At 36.2% G+C, this 19,228-nt stretch overlaps 2 protein-coding genes across 5 annotated transcripts in view; both read left to right on the forward strand.

Annotated features, from left to right (window-relative positions):
• Positions 1-1,686: 1,686 nt before the first annotated feature.
• On the forward strand, positions 1,687-3,828 carry LOC136248314 (NLR family CARD domain-containing protein 3-like). The gene has a single exon (XM_066040105.1). The coding sequence runs from the start codon at positions 1,687-1,689 to the stop codon at positions 3,826-3,828; it is 2,142 nt and encodes a 713-aa protein (XP_065896177.1).
• A 5,372-nt stretch (positions 3,829-9,200) lies between these two features.
• LOC136249296 (NACHT, LRR and PYD domains-containing protein 3-like) overlaps positions 9,201-19,228 on the forward strand; it is a 33,372-nt gene continuing 23,344 nt past the window's right edge. The window contains exons 1-3 of one of the 4 annotated variants that reach the window (XR_010698145.1): positions 9,201-9,424; positions 16,595-16,904; positions 17,273-17,422. Coding sequence is in view for 2 of the 4 variants with exons in the window: in XM_066041254.1 (XP_065897326.1) it covers positions 16,754-16,904 (151 nt within the window). In the remaining 2 variants the exon portion in view is untranslated. Of the gene's footprint in view, positions 9,425-11,898; positions 12,178-14,418; positions 14,702-16,594; positions 16,905-17,272; positions 17,423-19,228 lie in introns of those variants that run through there. The other 3 variants (XR_010698144.1, XM_066041254.1, XM_066041255.1) reach the window with 3 other exon arrangements.

A 19,228-nucleotide genomic window follows, 5' to 3' on the forward strand; every position in this document is an offset into this window, starting at 1 on the left:
AGGGAGAATTACATCATTAAGTCACTCTCAATTTCACCAGATAAAAAAGATAAACTCATAAAATACCTTAAGGACAATCCCATAATTGATGATCTTTGCTTTATCCCCCTATATTTAGCTATTCTGATGTTCCTTTTCCAACAAGGCACATTACCGGAGACATTAACTAAATTGAATGAATTATTTGTCATTCATACTATACACAGAAGTTTAAGCAAGACCTGTGGGAAGTATACATCCAACATAGTGAGTAGCTTAACAGATTTTCCTGAGAAAGTATATAAATTTGTGTGTAAGCTATCTAAGCTGGCTTATGAAGGTGTCAAATATCAGCAGTTAGTATTCACTTTTAATGAACTAAAGCATACCTATCCTGAAATTTCTGATGTATCAGATGCTGCCAATGGATTTGGCTTACTAGAAGTTGTTCCACACTATTCACCAGATGGAGCTGGTAAAACAAGTTCATTTAGTTTTCTGCATTTCACCATGCAAGAATTTTTAGCTGCTCTGCATGTTTCAACCCTTTCAAGTCATGTACAGTTGTGGTTGTTACAGTCGGAATTTTGGAATAGCATTTTCCAATATATGTGGATGATGTATGTGGGATTGGTTGGCATAAATCATGAGCCGTTTTCGCACTTCATTAAGCTTTCATTTCCAAGTGTTCTTTCAGGAGATTCTAACATGAAAATCTTACATTTATTTCAGTGTTTCACAGAGGCAAAAAACATTGAAATACCAAATTTAATATCATCTCATATTTTCAATGGTAAGATTGGTTTTCATAATGTATCATTTTTTCCACATAGTATTTTGTCAGTGCTTTCTTTTTTGTCCAAGTCTAATGTACAGTGGAAAGCATTAACATTCAATCAGTGCCGTGTAATTTTTGGAAAAGATTTGATGAATTATTTGCAGTCATTTGTTATCAACAGTGCTGACAAAATATCAACTTTGAAATATGTTGATCTCTGTAATAGTTCTTCATGTATATCTCCATGGGTTGTATTTTGTGCTGTTATTAAACACAGCGTAGTTACAAACTTAATGCTATGTGGAGGAACTGGAGTAGAAGAATCTTCTAAAGAACTAAAAAATAGTCTACAATGTAATAATACTTTAGAATCATTGACTGTGTGTTATATTGGATTAAATGATTTGGAAATACTTACAGATATACTCATGAGATCCAGGAACTCTATAAAGGACCTAAACATATCTAACAGAACTATCACATTCGAAGAAGTCTCTGAGAATAATATCTTGATTAGTACAGTAATGCAAAATAGTGAGGCTGGTGATTGTAGAGCACTTACTTTAAATGTGTTACATGATAATGTATGTAACAGCAATTCTGAAATGTTGAACCTTTCTAACCAAAACCTTCTTGACTATGAAGTAATTTGTGTAGCATTTTGTTTGCAAAATCATCCAATTATTACAGTATTGGACATTTCAAACAATCACATAACTGATGCAGGTGCTGCAGTCATTATATACTGCTTGCTAAATAACAGTGTAATTAAGGAATTAAACATATCCAGCAATAAAATCTCACCTTCAGCAATAGCTGAAATTATTCTGGAATGCTCAGTATCAAAATTAGATGTGTCGTGCAATAGCATAAGTAACTATGATGTTGGCACTGCAATTAAGAAAAATAACACATTACAGGAACTGAAGATGTCCTATTGCCAAATCAGTCCTTTTGGAGCACACTGTATTGCTGAAGGTTTACGTGAGAACTCCTCACTACAAAAACTTGACATCTCTGTCAATGAATTGTTTGATAATGGTGCTATAGCCATATGTAATTGCCTCAAAAATAATTTCACTCTTCGAGAATTGAACATATCTTTTAATAAAATAACTAACACAGGTGCTAAGGAAATAGCCAAGGCAATTAAAGCTAGCAATAACCTGTGTACACTTAACATCTCTGGTAACCACATGACTAGTGAAGGTATAATTTTGTTTTTATGTACAATCCAAACAACATCTGCTTTAAAATCCCTGTTTATTCAGTTTAATAATGTTACAAGTTCTGGATTTCTTGAGATAAGTGAGTACATTAAAGGAGCAAATTTGTCACTAGAAATCTATCTTACCTGGAATGACGTAATTCATCATGGGCTAGTTGCCATACAGATCAACTCTCACTTTTTTAATGTGCATCCACAATCAGAGCTCAAGGCTGCAAATGTTTCTGGTGAGACCAGTTTAAATTGGCCAGTCTTGTTTGTAAATGATACCAATTATGCTGTTGAACTTATTAGTACATGTCTCAAAGATAATTGCACATTGACAAAACTTGATTTACTCAGAATTAAAATTGCTTCTGAAGAGGCAAAGAAGATTGCAGAAGTCCTTGAAGTAAATAAAACACTTCAAAAACTTGATATTTCTTTACAGTGCATTGATGATGAAGGAGCAATGGCTATTGGTGAGAGTTTGAAGAATAACACTACTTTGCAAGACTTGAGCATTGCAATCAGCAATAACGGAATTGTAACGTTTCTGAGGACTATAGAAAAAAATACTGGACTTGTAAAACTAGATCTCTCTTCCATCTGGATTTTACCCTCTTCAGGGGAGATAGTTAATGCACTCACTAGCTATCTTTGCAATAACGCAACTCTACAAGAACTCAATTTGTCATCAACTCGTTTTTATGAATTTGAGAAAATAGCAGAAGCCTTACACATAAACACTACCCTACAAAAATTAATAATTTCTTATAATCACTGCCACCACTGGGGTAGGGTTATTGGCAATTTGTTGCAAAACAATAGAACACTTCTAGAACTTGATGTGTCAAATTGTAATATTGGAAAAGATGTAGAAGAAATCAGTAAAGGACTTGAAGTAAATAATTCTTTGCAAAGCCTAAATATTTCACACAATTACTTGCAGGATGTTGGTATTAATTGTTTACGTGAAGGTCTTAAAGTCAATAGTGCATTGCAGAAACTTGATTTGACTGAAAATTTTATTGTAAAAGAAGGTAGTATGCTAATTGGTATGGTTATCATTCAGTTTAACACAACACTTCAGCAATTGAATGTTTCACAAACTCTATTGACTTGTGAAGCAATGGAAGCCATTGGTAAATATCTTCGAGGAAATAGTAGCCTGCTAGATATTTCTATGTCAAGATGTGGTATTACCAGTGACGGTGCCAAACATATTGCAGAAGCTATAGAATTAAATACAACACTAAAGAAACTGGATATTTCATACAACCGGCTAGTTGATGCTGGAGCAATAAGCATCGCTAATAGCCTTAAATGCAACAACACCATACAAGAACTCAATTTGTCCTCAACTGCATTTTTCAACACTGGAGCAGAGCAAATTGCAGAAGCTGTTTGTGTGAATAAAATACTACAGAAACTAGATGTGTCGCACAACAGTATAGATGATAGGGGAGTGACAGCAATAAGTGAATGTCTCAAGAAGAACTTCACACTGCAGGACCTTAATATATCATGTACCAGAGTCACTAATTTAGCAGCAAACAAATTTGCAGAAGTACTTCAAGTGAACACAAGCCTCCATACACTAAATCTTTTCCAAGAGGCCTTTTTCAATGCTTTAACTTTCAACATGATTATTTTGAGAGCTGTACATTTCAATAGGTTTATTATGAATTTGGAATTACCAAATACTCTGCATGCAGTAGAAGTGAGAGAAGAAATAGAATACATTAACCAAGAAAGGACCAGACAAGGTGTGCATGCTCTTTGCACTAATATGGATGTTAAGTATTTGATTAATGATTACACCAAACTATATTCAGTGTGTGGTAAACTTTCATACCTTTAAGAGTGTGCAAATACACTAATTTTGTGTATTGTATTAAATAATATGGTGTGTATTAATTTTGTTATATTATTGACCACAATAAGATATATGTATCTTATTATTTCAATTATTTTGTGTACGTTTTAGTTATCTTTTAAGTGTATGTAATACTTACACACATTTATTCTGTAACTTATAATAACTCCTTGCTGTGTCAATTTGCAATTTTGTGAGAAAGAAAGTGTGTGCAACTGATATTTATGCAGATGCGTGTATGGTAAACTTAACTCTAGATTATTTTATTTTGTATTGATTTTAGCTAGCATATTGTTTTACAGGGACAAGGAATGAAGTATGCATGCATGCACAATATTATAATATTGCATGTTTGCTATAACAGGGTGGTATATAATAAACATATACATGTATTGTGATTTGTGTGGAAAAGCATATAAGGTTACAAGGTTAATTTTGCCAGAGCCACACTGCAACTATACAAATTTGAAATTTCCATGTGTGCATGAACTTTGAATTTGAATGCTTAAGCTTGTTCCATATGCATCTATTGTTGGTGTGTGGTTTAATACTTTTTGACAAAGAACAATTTCAATACGCAAGCCAGGTGATTCCCCTACTAAACACTTTCCAATAATGCCATGGAAATTGAATAATGCCAAATCTCTACTCATGCCTTTCACATGCAGCTAGGGTCTGAGAAAACCTGCTGCAGACCCCATACTTGTCGATTATGAAAGATACGTGGTCCTGTTACCGACTCCTGTAGTTCATTTGTGGAAATTATAAGTTTAATTGCTTGTGTGTGGAGCCATATACGTATCTTATATCCAGTCACAATTATGAACTTGCAATGTGCAGGCATGTTACTTCTATACAGAAAAGGAGCTTTATCAATTCACATGATGATTTTGTTACAGCAATAAAATTATTTGTTAAGGTTGACTGTACAGTTGCATTATAGGTGATAAAAATTGCATGGCTATATAGTGGTAATTACATTATTACACATGAAAGTTTGAAAAAATAGTCCGCATAATATTGTTATTACACATGCCTTATTTTTGCAGGCCCATGCAGTCACAATTAGCTATGACCACTATACTCTAATATTCAAAAGCCAAATTTTTAAGACTTTTCTTGGGGGACTTGAAACAAAAAACTTGTTGAAGCCTGCAAGTCGGAAGTGGATCTGACTTCTACTATAGTAGCTGACTACTAGTGCAATGGCAAAGAAAATTGCAGAAGTAATTCAAGTGAACATACGTCTTTGCAAATTAAACACATACATCCATCACATATATTTCCAGATAAAGCTGTCATCTTCAACATGACTGTGCTAATAAGTGCAATGCGCTACAATAAAACAATCATCAGTCTAAAGTTACCACATACTCATGTATACAGAGTTAGTGTTGAATGAAATTGACGTAATAAACAAAGAAAGAACTAGACAAGGTATAGCTGAATTTTACACAAATGCAGTGTACTTTACTGAGCAGCAATGCCTTTTCCTCAAAAAACCTAAGATTGAATGTGTTGTTTATTTTTCAAAGATTTAATCATCAATTTTGATAACCATGTATGCTGATTTTCAAAGATTATACTAATGTTGCAGTTTATCTAGCTAGTACAGGCAATAATAACAATTACTTGTCCTGTTATTATTTTGTATGCATATACATGTATTAGGTTATAGCTTGTACTGTTAGAAGTAGTCAGTAGTTACATGCACATCCTAATTTAAAATGCACCAGTCCTTTTGTACAATTATACTAGAGTTTAAAAAATGCTTGGATACCTATTAAGGATTTTGGTATTTAGATAATTAATTGATACTTGAGAACTTTTCAAAGTGAATTATCAGCGTGCATGTATACAAGTACACAGAAACATTTGGAATTTTCAACTAGAGTAGGGATCATAGCACATCAACTGAAACAAGCTGAAGTAATTATAGTGCATGATGTTAAATCACAGTAAAACAATAAGAAGTGTTATATCGCTACTGTGCATTTTTATTATGGCACAGTAGGGATATAACACTTCTTATTGTTTTACTGTGATTTAATATTGTGCACTAGAGCTTGTTTCAGTTATCAATGTGCTATGGTCCCTATATTCTAGTTGAAAATTCAAAACTTTTCTGTGTATATATTTGTTTGTTAACTTTTTTTTGTAAATATTATTATAACTGGTGAACCCACACATACCGCAGCGCTGCGTGCCCCAGCTATATCAGTTATCGTCTGGAAAGTGAAGTATCCATTTCACTTTGTTGTCAGCTGTGTTCAACCTGTTACACAGATCTCTGCAATCAAAACAGCCACTATGAAAAATATGGACGATTTCCGTTATGAAGGGAAGCCACCACATGCTATCATCAAATAAACACTATTTGCTGTCAGCAAAGATGAATGGGACACAAAGGAGAACACTGGTAAGTCCATGAAGAATGCATTGTACGTACTGCAGTATGCAAAAAGGCACCTCGGGCCGAAGCAACGTTGAACAGTGAAAATCAAGCCTGTAGCCTTAGCTGTTATCAAGTTACACTTGTCTGAAGGCATCAGGCAGTCAGTATAAAATTCTGTTAAATTATTTTTAAAATTCTGTAGCAACTTGTTGAAAGCATTTCAGGTTGATCTGAAAGCTTGTTTGGGCCTAGTTTTACCTAACCAATACTGCCTCATTGTCGCCAGGGAAAATTGAGGCTGGTCTTTAGGTGATGTTATTTTGTGGACCACGCCTACTCCTTTGTGGTCCCTACTATACAGTACTTCGCCAGGGAAAATTGAGGCTGGTCTTTAGGTGATGTTATTTTGTGGACCATGCCTACTCCTTTGTGGTCCCTACTATACAGTACTACTGTACTGTATGAAGTAACTGTAGCAAAAAATCTAAATTCTCTAATGGAGCAGTCAACCACTAACAGATTATATTCCTTTAAAAAGCTGTAGCCAATAATTTGTCTGTAAAAACACAGCCTAAAATGCTATGACAGACCTTCTATAATTTAACATATCCCTGGGGAGTATGACCCCAGAATGGTGTTGTATTATTCAAACTTCACTGTGTAATTTTTTTCAAAATTACCCTATCCCCCACTCTCTGGCTTGCTGCATGTTAAGAGTATAGGGATAAGGAGAGCAGTGCATGGTTCTTTTTGGTTTCTCTTAATTATAATTTGCTTATAGTGTACAGTAAATCTAATGTTTTGACCTGTTTGCCCTTGAACTTGGAATCACATCTTTGGTGTACTGTACTTCAAACTAACATATAATTATGTTGATGATGTAGAAATCTATCATGCTGGGGACTCAGTGGGGAGTCTAACTAGTTTGTTTAAGTTTTTAATTAATAGTACATTCAGCCACTGGATATTATGGATAGTGCATGTTGTAATTGATGACTTGCTGATTCAGTACTACCCCGAGCTCCTAACTCGAATAGTAAATAACTTTAAATGGCTCCACCATTCCTTCCTGAATATAGACAAGCTCTGTAATTGCTTGAAAAAATTGTTAATAGACATTTAATCAGATCAGTTAGGGTTGGAAGGAAACTTGCATTGTATCAATATAGTTAACAATAGCGGAGGGAGAGTGTCTGTATCACTAGTACTGTATCCATCAGACATGTAAAATATTCATACTGGCAATCCGATGGTTGCGCACTGCCAGAACAAAGAAATGTGATGATCGACCATCTTCAAATTACAGAGTTTTGCAGAGAGAATCCCTTTGAATAACCGCATCAGAGATGGTAAGGTATATATTATCTATGATTTTATACAGACCTATTTACAACATTATAGACACTCTCCCTCCACTTTTAACTATTATATTGCTTGTATTAATCAGTGTGTCCAAAGTTCTAAAGAAATGGGACTCCTATTGAGATGGAAGGGGTATAATATGCCACAAGAAAGTCCACTTTCTTTCAAAGCCATAAATATAATTATGAAGAAAAGGCAATGGCAATGTCGGTAAGTAATAACTGTTGTATGAACTACAAAAGAAATCATCAGTGCTAATAGCGGTATCTCCATCCATCAATATAATTGACTTGAATACACTGATGTATACGTAGAAAATGCAAACTCTTTCAGGACTATAGAAAACACTTGATGCATTAGTAAAGTAGCTATCCATAGCAGGACCACATGACAACAATTTATCCCTCCATTAATATATTGTTGTAGAGATCTTGAAGAGAACCACATGCAGGCACAAGTATCATCTGTGCACTATATATGCTAGCTGTTTGTAGTATGTTAGCACTGAAAGAATTGTCTTGCTCATATGTAATCCTCCAAACAGTTTTCCATGACAAACCTTAGGGCAATTAGTCTGCATGCTGCAAATTTGAAGGCAAACAGACAACTGGGATCAATAAGACACACAGTCACAATTAATGAGCAGCAATAACAAAACACATCATCTGAGGCTGCCTTAAACGATGAACACAGTTGTTTCCATTCAGAAGTAGGTACTGTACAACGGGAAGTTTTGACAGAAGGAAGATTTGACATATTCACACTCATCAGGCTTTGACAAATTAAATGTTGATAAAAATCAAGGAACAATTAGACCTGACCACATACTTTTAAAACACATTTTGAAAATCAACTTTCTAAAATTTCCTGTCATACAGTAGACCAGAAGGGCCATGAGTACCTGTGTCCTGTGCCATCTTTTGGAAAGTCTGGCCAGTTAGTTCAGAAGTGAAGGCTGTACCACAATGTAGAGGGCAAGTCAACAAAGAAAGAACAAGCCTACACACTAAAGGCCCATCCAATGACTTAAATGTTGCATGTCAGCCAAGCCTATATAAAGTTAGCTAGGTTGACATGCTGGGGAAAAATCCGAGGAGGTGGTATGTGTGCAGGTGCAGGACGAATGAATTGATCTAAATTAGCACAAGCTTTTTAGCTAGATCAATGCATTTGTACGTGCTTTCTTGTGCTGGGGGTGGTTGGCAAGGGCAGCACATCTAGCCCTGGTGAAAAAATCGGTAGCTATAGCCTAGCTGTCACATGCCAACACAACCGAACAAAATAGTGAAACCAGCAGTCTCCACAAGTCACAGCAAATCATCAGCTTATTTCCCTGAGGCTTGTTGCAATCAAGTAGAGAAGATGTGAGTCATTCTGGGCGGGATCCAGGATACTGGCACTCAACGGTAAACGGGTCGGTATTGTTCTAATTAGAGCCCACCTAAACAAAATATCACGAGAAAAAGACCAAGCCGACAACATCGTCATAACATCCCTGCATGCAGCGATGTTCCACTTCATTCCGGATACAGACAAGCGAAATCACGTGCACAAGATTTCGACCAATCAAATCATTTATTTTTGAACTTCAAAACTATCATTACCGCACGTGACTCCTGCTTTAAATGTGTTGACAAGGGCGCTGTCAATGATTGCAATCTACAGAGTCTAGTGCCGTAGTGGTAGCCACTAGTCAGAACTAGCCATAGTCTATCAAACCAGGCCAAGCAGTCAGGGATCCATTGGGACGGTAGACATCGGAGCCTAGCGTTTTCGCCAAGAATATGCCCCTCGGCAAACTGGTCGCTGGAAATTGATAAGAAGGTGTGTTTCATAAATGATTGCCTAGACCTATTTCGCATGTTAGATTAGGTTACCGATTTCTGTCAAAAGACAAGGGCTATACAAAAGGCAAAGCCCAGGGCCTGCAAAAGACAAGTGTTGTTAAAGATTTTGATGGCTTGCCAGTCCATAATAGTGTCAGTGAGTTCAGTTTTCAAGTGGTGGCAGTTTATTATATCCTCTGATCGTTATCCTCGATCAGAGTGAAAGTCAAACTGGAAATATGCAATTGGTTAAAAGACAAGCATATACGTAGTTCGTAAAAGTGTATTGAGGATAACAACATGAAGGTAGTGTGTGAATCATTCAGTGTTTGGTCTCCTTTTGCTTTGTCCACTTTTTTTACAATTGCTGACCACACTACACTACAGTTAAAAAATGGTTTGTCTCCGAAATTGGCTAGGAGGCAATAGTTGCAAAGGTTATCAGTGACTTCATGGAAATACAATGCCAAAATGGTCCTCAGACACTATACTCTTTGCTTGGAGGACACTAGACTTTGTTTAGGTTTTATAATGTAGTTAAGTAGGTGTAGCTTGTAAGTAGTTTCGTTTATTGTAATTAGTGTGGTAGTTTGTAATTAGCTAGTTATCTTACTCACTCTATCAATCAGGTGGTGCACCAAAAAAACAACAACATGAACATCGAGGGGTAGGTAACGAGCCAAAATCGTCTACGAAATTTCAAAGATGACTGCCCATATTTCATCTTTCAAGCAGAGGAGGTTGGTCACGTGTCATAGCCGCATGACATATTGATGCGTGTTATTGCACAACCAAAAATGGCATTTGAAATAGGCGCTGGCATTTTCTTCCCTTTACATCGCATCTACGTGAAATATTCATGATGTAGCCTTTGTTTCTTGACTAAGAAAGCCACACAACATGCTTCATGGCTGAAAGAAGGGCACTGGGAGCCATAATTTATCGACACTAATTTGTGCATTAGAATACTTTATATCGATACTGAGGTGTTGGGATTGAATGGGTAGAACTTTTCTTTGAGATCATGAGATGTTTGATGACGCGTAACCAACCTCCTCTGTCTTTCAAGACAAATTTCAGTTCAAATATCTCCATACAATTTAGCAATTTTAAAATTAGTAAATCCCCATAAATTTGTGACTTTGTAAAGTTTCGTTACATCTTTTCAATTGTCAAATTTCATCTTTCAAACTGCACAAATTTCAGGCAATATTTCATCTTTAAGAAATAATTTCAGAGGTGATCTACAAAATTTCAGGTCGTTACCTACCCCTCGATATATATACTAGAATTCGGTTAAGAGTCATTAGGTGCAGAAGTCAAACTCAAGTTTGACTGAGGATGAAGATCGGAGTACAAGATGTATTGGAGTCTGGTATTTCAGGAACACATGTTCATTGTTCTAATAATTGCACAGCCGTGTACAATAGCATAATTATTATACACTGTACAACATCTCCTTCCTTTACAACATAAATAGTACAAGTCCCAAACATCTTGTTCCCTTACAACACAATGAAAAGTGTATATATGTATGTATGTATGTATCAAAGTAGTCATGGCTTAATAAATACAAAGAGTAGCTACTGCTCCTATGCTACAGTTCCAAAGTCAGTGTACTTTGCTAGATCTGGATACACACAGTTTGGGACGTCTCTGTAGAGTGTAGACATTATGTGTGCTCCTCATGGTGGTGACTGTCCATTGGCTGAATGCTCTGCAATACCTTAGACTGAAAATTCATCTTCACTGTCCTCAAACTTGTGTGAAATTGTGTCAATGGTTTTTGTGCTGCATAAGTGTTTTTCTGTACGTTCCTTCTGTAGATGTGTCCACTAGGAGTTCTTGGTCACTGCATGTATGGCACTGACTAACAAGGTGTCATATCAGGCCAGAATATGGCTCTGCAAACATGGGCTTCTGGTCCTTGGTGATGGGTGTGTACCCGTTGCATTCATTTTGGGAAAATCTTTGGTTCCTTTGTATGTGATGTCATCAAACACTGTCAGTTCATCTCGGTATGGCCAGTAAGGCAATTGGTATGTCCTGTTTATGGTCTGGCCCCTTGAAGAATAGCAGATGTCAGCTGTTGTAGTCTGTCATCCTGGGCTGTAGCTGCAGACAGTGTCAAGTCCATTTTTGCTCAGTCCTGCATGTTGTGCCAAAGTCTTCAATGTCTTTGTGTAGCCTACGTACCTTCCTGCCTCAAATTTTATAATCACTTGTGTTGGCAAGCTTATAAATACAGTGATATGGAGTTGAAATTTGCACCATCATGTTTGTCATGAATAGATTGCTGAGTAAGTTTTCCTTGTATCAGGCAATTCCGTTGTCACAGATGTATACAATTCACACAGCAAATTGATCTGTAGACAGTTACACAAAGGATATATTTTTGCACAATGTACATTCAAGGCAAAAGCTTGGCCCAGAGTACATATTGATGCAGTTAGTTTTGATTTTTGTATACAGGGCAGGGATTAGGCTGTGATGAACAACCATGACAGACGTACACAGAAAAATGTAAAATTGTCAAGTAGGAAACTTTAAATGTTAAACACTGTTAAGTTTCTGCAGATATTGCTCTTGTTTTAATATGTCAATGCATAGAATTAATACCTAAACCACATTAATTGAAATATTGCATAATTGAGTAGATCACCATTAAACTTTGTGACGGATGTACACAGAGTATTGTATAATTGTAATTCTAAGCATTGTCAGATGTAGCGTGTAGTTATAATTATAAACTAATTGCAAAATATATGGGTTATTCCATGTCAAATCAACAAGGAATTTAGGGTCACCTCTCGGATTTTGACGAAACTTGGTATGTTTGTACCTATGTGCTGCAGTTAATTTATACTTCTTTAATTGGATATCAATGTATAACACCAAATCAACCCTTTCTAGCAAATCCAAAAACGGTCCATATTGGAAGGTGGACTTTAAATGAGATCACCATGTATTCATAAACATGTAAATGTGGTACTATCTCTTCAGAAATACCTTATTTATTAAGTCCATATTGCACATACATATGTAGCCCCACTCTACACAATTCAAGTAACGTACATGGTTGCATAAGTGCAACAGACCTCCTCAAAAAGGATACCCGGGCTGTTGATAGCCATTCATGATCTCACTTTATAAAAGTACATACATTTGGACCCAATAAGTCTGGTTTCTTTAAAATTAACACTTTCAATGATCCAGGGAATAGGAAGAATCACACTGTATGCAGTACAGTAGATGCATTACTTGTACCAAGAGTTTTTTTATTACTATTAACACTTACTTGCACCTCATGTGTGATTTATAGTACTGCAATTACTAAAATTAATGGTTTTTCAAAATATTTTGCATTTACGCTTTGAAGATCAGTACAGGCAAATGTTAAATACACATGATAATGTAGTCAACATGTTTACCTATTGCGTGTGTATGTGCATGAATTTTTGTCTTGATTTTCAAAGTGGTCACAAATATAAAGTAATTATAAATTAATTTCACACATTGAGGTGCAAGTAATGTATGTATGTATATGGGTAAAACCCCTCCATTCCTAGGACCATAATAAAGTGCTCATGCATATTACAGAGGTCACAGAAATATCTTGGTTCAAAGGTATGTGCACCACTAGAGTGGGAGTATAAACAGACATCCTGTTTATCAAGGTGTGCAGGTATCCCTTTTGAGGAGTTCTGTTATACATAACTATGCAGCCACATACGCAACTTAAATAGGGCTAAGTCCACTACAGTGGGATTCAACTTAATAAAGCTGAAGAGATGGTACAACATTCACATGATAAATTATGTTTATGGACACATGGTGGTCAGATTTGTAATTTAAAGCCAAACTGCCTAATAAGGACCATTTTTGGATTTGCTATAACGGGTTGATGCTTTGGTGCTATACATTAATGTCCAATTAAATAAGTATAAATTAACTGCAGTACATATAGGTGGTCTTTCAATACAGGTGGTCACTAAGTACAGGTTGCACTGTACCTAGGCACAGTACCTACCCACTCTGTAAGACAAACTCTTGTTGTGAGTGGTTATTGGAGGTGTACACTCCCATACAGCAATAATAGACTACAAATTCCACTGCACACCACAACATAATTCATTATATCTCTTGAGCCCATTGTGGTCCCACCACAAAAATTTTATCAAACATAGACTATGACCCCAATCATTATTCACAAAAAAAAATTGAAGAATTTCAAACAGCCTTTTTTGAAATATAAAGGATTAAAGTTTTCAATAAAATATTTTTGAACCATAATTAAGTAGATATCCCATAATTTAGGGATAACTGGAAAGGTCAATCAACAATCTTCCATCAATGAAAGTTGTGTTTAAAATTATTTACACAGTGTGAAGTTACAGTCGATTTTGTAACTAGTGATGGACCAATTTATCATGAAATATTCAAAATATTTGTGGTCATAAATCAGAAACTACGGGGTTTATGGAGCTCAAAATTTGCATGAGTGATAAGCACCACAGGTACTACAAACACACCAAGTTTCGTCAAAATCTGAGAGGTGACCCTAAATTCCTTGTTGATTTGACATGGAATGACCCATATATAATCAGTGCTCAATATAATATTTCATACACGATCTGTCAAATGACAACCTAACATATAACATGGTCGGCCATTGGTACATAATAGTAAACAATTTACACACACAATGCTTTCTAAAGCTTATTTTGATAGGTCACATTGTCAGACCATTTTAAATTTGGTCGGTCATTGTGGCTTTTGGGTCAGAAATTAACAGATGACAGGCTGTTATTTTGAGCTCTGCTAATGCAACTTATAAGCACCAACTATTTTCAATTACTATCAATATTACGTGGTCTAAATAATAGTTAGACGTCAAGAACCAGGGTTCTACGGGATTTAGAAAACTCGAAGGCCCTGGGCTGTAGCGCCTGAGCGCAGCGAGGGCGCTACTAAAAGCCTGAGGGTTTTCTAAATCCCGTAGAACCCAGTGGTTCTTGACGTCTAACTTATTTAGACTACAACTCGTTATTGTACCTTGAGTTGACAGCTGCTTGTAAATGGGAAATGTATGGCTAATTACTAGAAACAAGCCCTCTACACCTCCCTACATGGCGGGACCTCAGCGTGGCTGTTGCTACCCGTTTAAACGCCCATGCGTTTCCAATGTTACAGGCGCGTGCTATGTATCGAAGTACTGGACTCAGCGACTGGACTACAACTCATTGTTGCTGTTGTTGTGCCTCGACAGCTGCTTGTAAGCAAGTAATGTAGTGTTGATTAGTACAAACAAGCCCATTATACCTCCCTCTAATTCAGTACGGCTGTTACTAGCCATTTAAACGCCTATGCGTTGCCAATGTTACAGGCGCGTAATTATCGTGTTTCGTATCGCCTCAGAGCGTGGTCTCTATTGAACATGACCGTGGCTCTACGAGATTTAGAGACCACGTTTTCAGCCAATCAAATTTCAGTATCGAACTTGTTGTAGTCTAATGTTGTGCAGAGCATTCTCTCCCATTCTACCATCTAGATTTCAGGCTTTGGCCATTTTCAAACCTGTTAATCTGTTTAATTTCACCATCTTCTGTACTGGTTATCTATCAACTGACAGTGCGACTGTCAACTTCCCTTAAGATTTGGTACCTGACATCTTTGAATGGAGTAGTAGCAAAGTTGAAAACCTGTTGGTAAAATACTTGAATGTTATCTGCCCCAAACACTTGAAATGCAACAAACTCTATGTACTGCATGCAGTGAAGCCATCACCACCTTTAACATAGTGTCTATATAGAAAACCTGATTGCAGTCGATTTTAGACAACTTGACTAAGCTTACACAGCCCTAGTGGTGAATACTTCAGTGTGTTAGTAATGTGATTGTTCAGATCAAAACATTTCTTCACATTGTCCTCTTCTTTGTCACTCTAACTGCATCAACCATACACCTTCATAAGATGTCACATTTCATGAGGTGTCATAAAAAGGCTCAGTCTAGTGGATTGAGAATTCATGTCCAATAGAAAAAGAAATCTTTGTAAGTTAAGCTACACATATCTCTTGAACACAGTTATGATTTTATGGGGTATGAAATACATGGAAACAATTATGCTGTACTATATCTGATCATTTGAAATCAGCAATGTAATAAAAGAGATATCTTGCTGATCCAAGCATTAATTAAAAATGCATGTAGGTGATGCCTGTATATCTATTATCAAGAGTGCTATTATGTTGTGAAGTTTATGGGAAACAAGCTTGCAAAATGGATTTGGTGTAGCCTTTAATGACTCTAATTTATGTACCTGTACACACGTGTGAAGCAAAAAAAAAAATCTTTTCTCTCTTTAGCTCATTAAAATTTCCTTTGCTTTCTACTACTCACCTTCATTACAGGTAGTAACATTCTCTGGAACACGTGCTGATATTTTATCAATATATCTGCATGGAGTAAACACTTCTGGTTTACACATGTGTACATCTGTGAATATTACAGTCAATATAGTGTGTATATATTAAAATTTTTTCCAGTGGTGAGTGTCTGGTTGTCGATATTATGCACTGATGACATGCATGAATAGAATGTGGTAGCATAAAGCTACACATGAAGCAATGTAGTAGATGCATGTTTGCTAGATGTGACAGATGTACAAAAAAAAGTTGTATGTGTTTTAATAGACATGAAAAGGTGTGACCTTTCAATTAAGGTGCCTAATGGATAGCTAAAAGTGAAAATGAATTAGTTTCAAAACATGTCATAGTATTACAGAGATATTTTTAAACAATGCAATATTTTGTGATGGACGTACAGTAACAATGACATTCCGACTTTGCAAGCCATAAAATATAAACTTGAGGTGATCAAATTTTTGGTGCTGGAACTATATCTAAACACACTATGATAGTAATAACATTTGTTATTCCTGACTGTAGGAGGCATATGTTACAAAGTGCCAGTAAAGTGTGATGTCGCAATGCTTATTAAAGAAGGAACCATATGCTGTCGTCTGTTGACCATACAATGCATAGTACTAGTGTAAAATTGTATCCAGTGAATGTTTTATTAGAATGATCCATCACATGACTATTGTGGCCATGATGGTGGTTTCTTGTAGACTTACTTTCACTGTATGTTTATTAATTTATTTTAGCAAATATTGAAATGGAACAACTGATAAACAAGTTTTACAAAGACTTGGTGGAAACCTTGCCCTTCACAGATCTTATTTTCCGAGCTCGTTTAAAAACTGCTGGTCTGTTTTCCTGGTGATCTGAAGGAGACTACTGAATCCAAGCCATCCTCAGCAGCAATGACATCACACTTTTTAGACTATGGAATCAACAATAATGAAAACAACCTTTTGAGTTTGGTCAGAGTCATGGAGGAGTGCGATTTCGAACCTGTTAATAACCTTGCTAACAAAATAAGGAAGGAGATTGAGCAGTGGCATAGTAAACCAGGTACACTTGTGTTGTGTATGTTATTTTTTCTGTGACTGTACATGGTTATAACTTGCTGAGTTTGCTATAATACAGTACAAAACTTGATGACACTATCAAGTTTTTCATTTTACTATTGTCTTGCATGCATGAACATAAAAGATAGTGGAGGCATTGGCTTGCATTGAACAGAAATTCCATATTGTTAAACCTTTGATGGCTGGTGTACACCAGTATAAGGTGACAGTACACCCACAATTTCAGTTGTCAACGTGTTTTAAAATTAAACTGTCACCTTTTTAGCTATGTAGCTTTTATTGAATTTATTTGACTGCATACTCAGAAGTGTGAAGAGCTAATTCTACTAATGTCTTTACATGTTAACCAAGGGAATCTGAAAGTGAAAGGCTGAGATGACAAGTTGATGTTGTGCTAGTTCTAAAAATCAGTCGCGGTGCAGCTACGTAGCTAACTCATCTGGAATAAACCAACTATGTATTGTTATTTAAATAATGTGTTTTTGGTTGTGCAATAATACATAATTGTAATTCTTGGATTTTGTAATTCATGAAATTTTCGTAATTCTTCAATTACTTTGCTATGTACTGCAAAGGACGTGTTTGTTTACCAAACCGCATGTTACGCACAGAAGTATCTACTAAACTGTTTTATAGTTTGACTATCATGCTTTTCCCCTCAGATTCTCTCAACAAAGCCTCAAAGCTGCTCTTCATTTTCGTTCATGTACATAATAAAGTATACACCCCCTTTCAACAAAGGATAGGATATTCCTGGTAGTTTACGAGGCCTGCACCGTTGTTTTTCAGTTGTTAAATGCCTGTGAAACCCGAAGGGAAGGTAATTCACAAAGTCTGTAGAGAGTTGCCACACCCTTATTTCAGATCGCCAAAAAGAATTTAACAAACAACCTCAGAACAAAGTTTACCCATGGGGAAGTTTAAAGGTCTACTGAAATGGAAAATTCACTTGCCATTTTGTTAAATAAATAGGTTGTTTGTATCATGCAATGCAAAAACATCTTTTAAAAAAAAATCAATTATGTTGTTATACCGATATTAAGCCACAAAGTGTAGTTACGTCATGTTGTGGCTTTTGTGTTTATTCAATAAATATTATACATGCTCATCCACATCACTATATATGTGGATATCATGCCCTACTTACGTCTTTTAAACCACTTTTTCTATCTTATCTTGACGTCTTAATCTACCATGAGAACACTTCGGAAATTTTGTATTTTGTATTGTGCCTCCTGTGAACATCATCATGTACATGGTTGTCCAGTGATAACCATTTGGCTTGCACAAATTCACTGTCATCATCAGGTGTTGTGGACACACACTAGTGTTGTGAACCTGCAGAGTTTACTAAACCTGGTTATTGGAAGGTGAATAATTGGATATTGACTGGTTATTGTCTGATTGTAAATTAGCAGACATTATGGCACTAACTGTGCCTGTTGGAAGCCTTAGGGTGGTACCAAAGTGACCATCAACATCCTGCCTTACAATAACAGCTATTACAAGCACATATTTACACATGCTTTGAGGTTATGTTATGATGTTAACACTTGTCAGCAGGGGTAATTTATGGTTTACCAAGTGGGTGGGCAAAACTGGTTTAAAGGCTTCTTAGCCAATAATTGGCTTGACCTAGACAATAACGGTTTTTTCATACTGGTTCACAACACTAACACACACCAATAGAGATGGTTGATGATGCTCTTCTGCCATTCACTAACCAATTCACAATCCTTTTGTTTGCCCAATTTCTCTAATTTTTTGCGAAAACCTAGATGTATTCACCAGTTCTGATTATTGCAACAGGTACCACACAAGTATGTACCTTTTGCTACATGCCACGTATCGAAATAGATTTTGATGTGTGGGTGTGTTTCACATATCCATTTGTTGATCTGCTTATGCCTGTCTGTGACAAGTACATCAACTGCAAGGTTATGATGGCCTTGAAGATGATTTTACAGTAAAACATTGCTGGAGAGTCCACTATTATAAGAGTGGAACCCTCGCTTTTAGAAGTCTGGATCCCGAGGTGGATCCGCCCCTCTAAGACAATATTAGCTAGCTACCTCACAAAAAGCTAAACTGGTAATTACATCTATATAAAATTACTACCCAGCATTAATAAATGCTAGAGACAACTCCTTGGGTACTACACCTGTTCACCCTCATCTTACGCACTCTCACTTCGTTAAAATCACGTGTTTGGATTGTGGCACGCACCGCAACTATTAAGTGCCACAACTATTAATTATCCTTTGAAAGTAAATAGCATGGTGCAGCGGACAGAACGTAATCGGAACA

Source organism: Dysidea avara, chromosome 3 (assembly GCF_963678975.1).
Source record: "Dysidea avara chromosome 3, odDysAvar1.4, whole genome shotgun sequence".
NCBI classification, from domain to species: Eukaryota; Metazoa; Porifera; class Demospongiae; order Dictyoceratida; family Dysideidae; genus Dysidea; species Dysidea avara.

What these genes read in the sequence shown, in the direction of transcription:
- LOC136248314 (XM_066040105.1), top strand. Translation starts at nt 1,687, where the DNA reads ATGTCCTATTGCCAAATCAGTCCTTTTGGAGCACACTGTATTGCTGAA.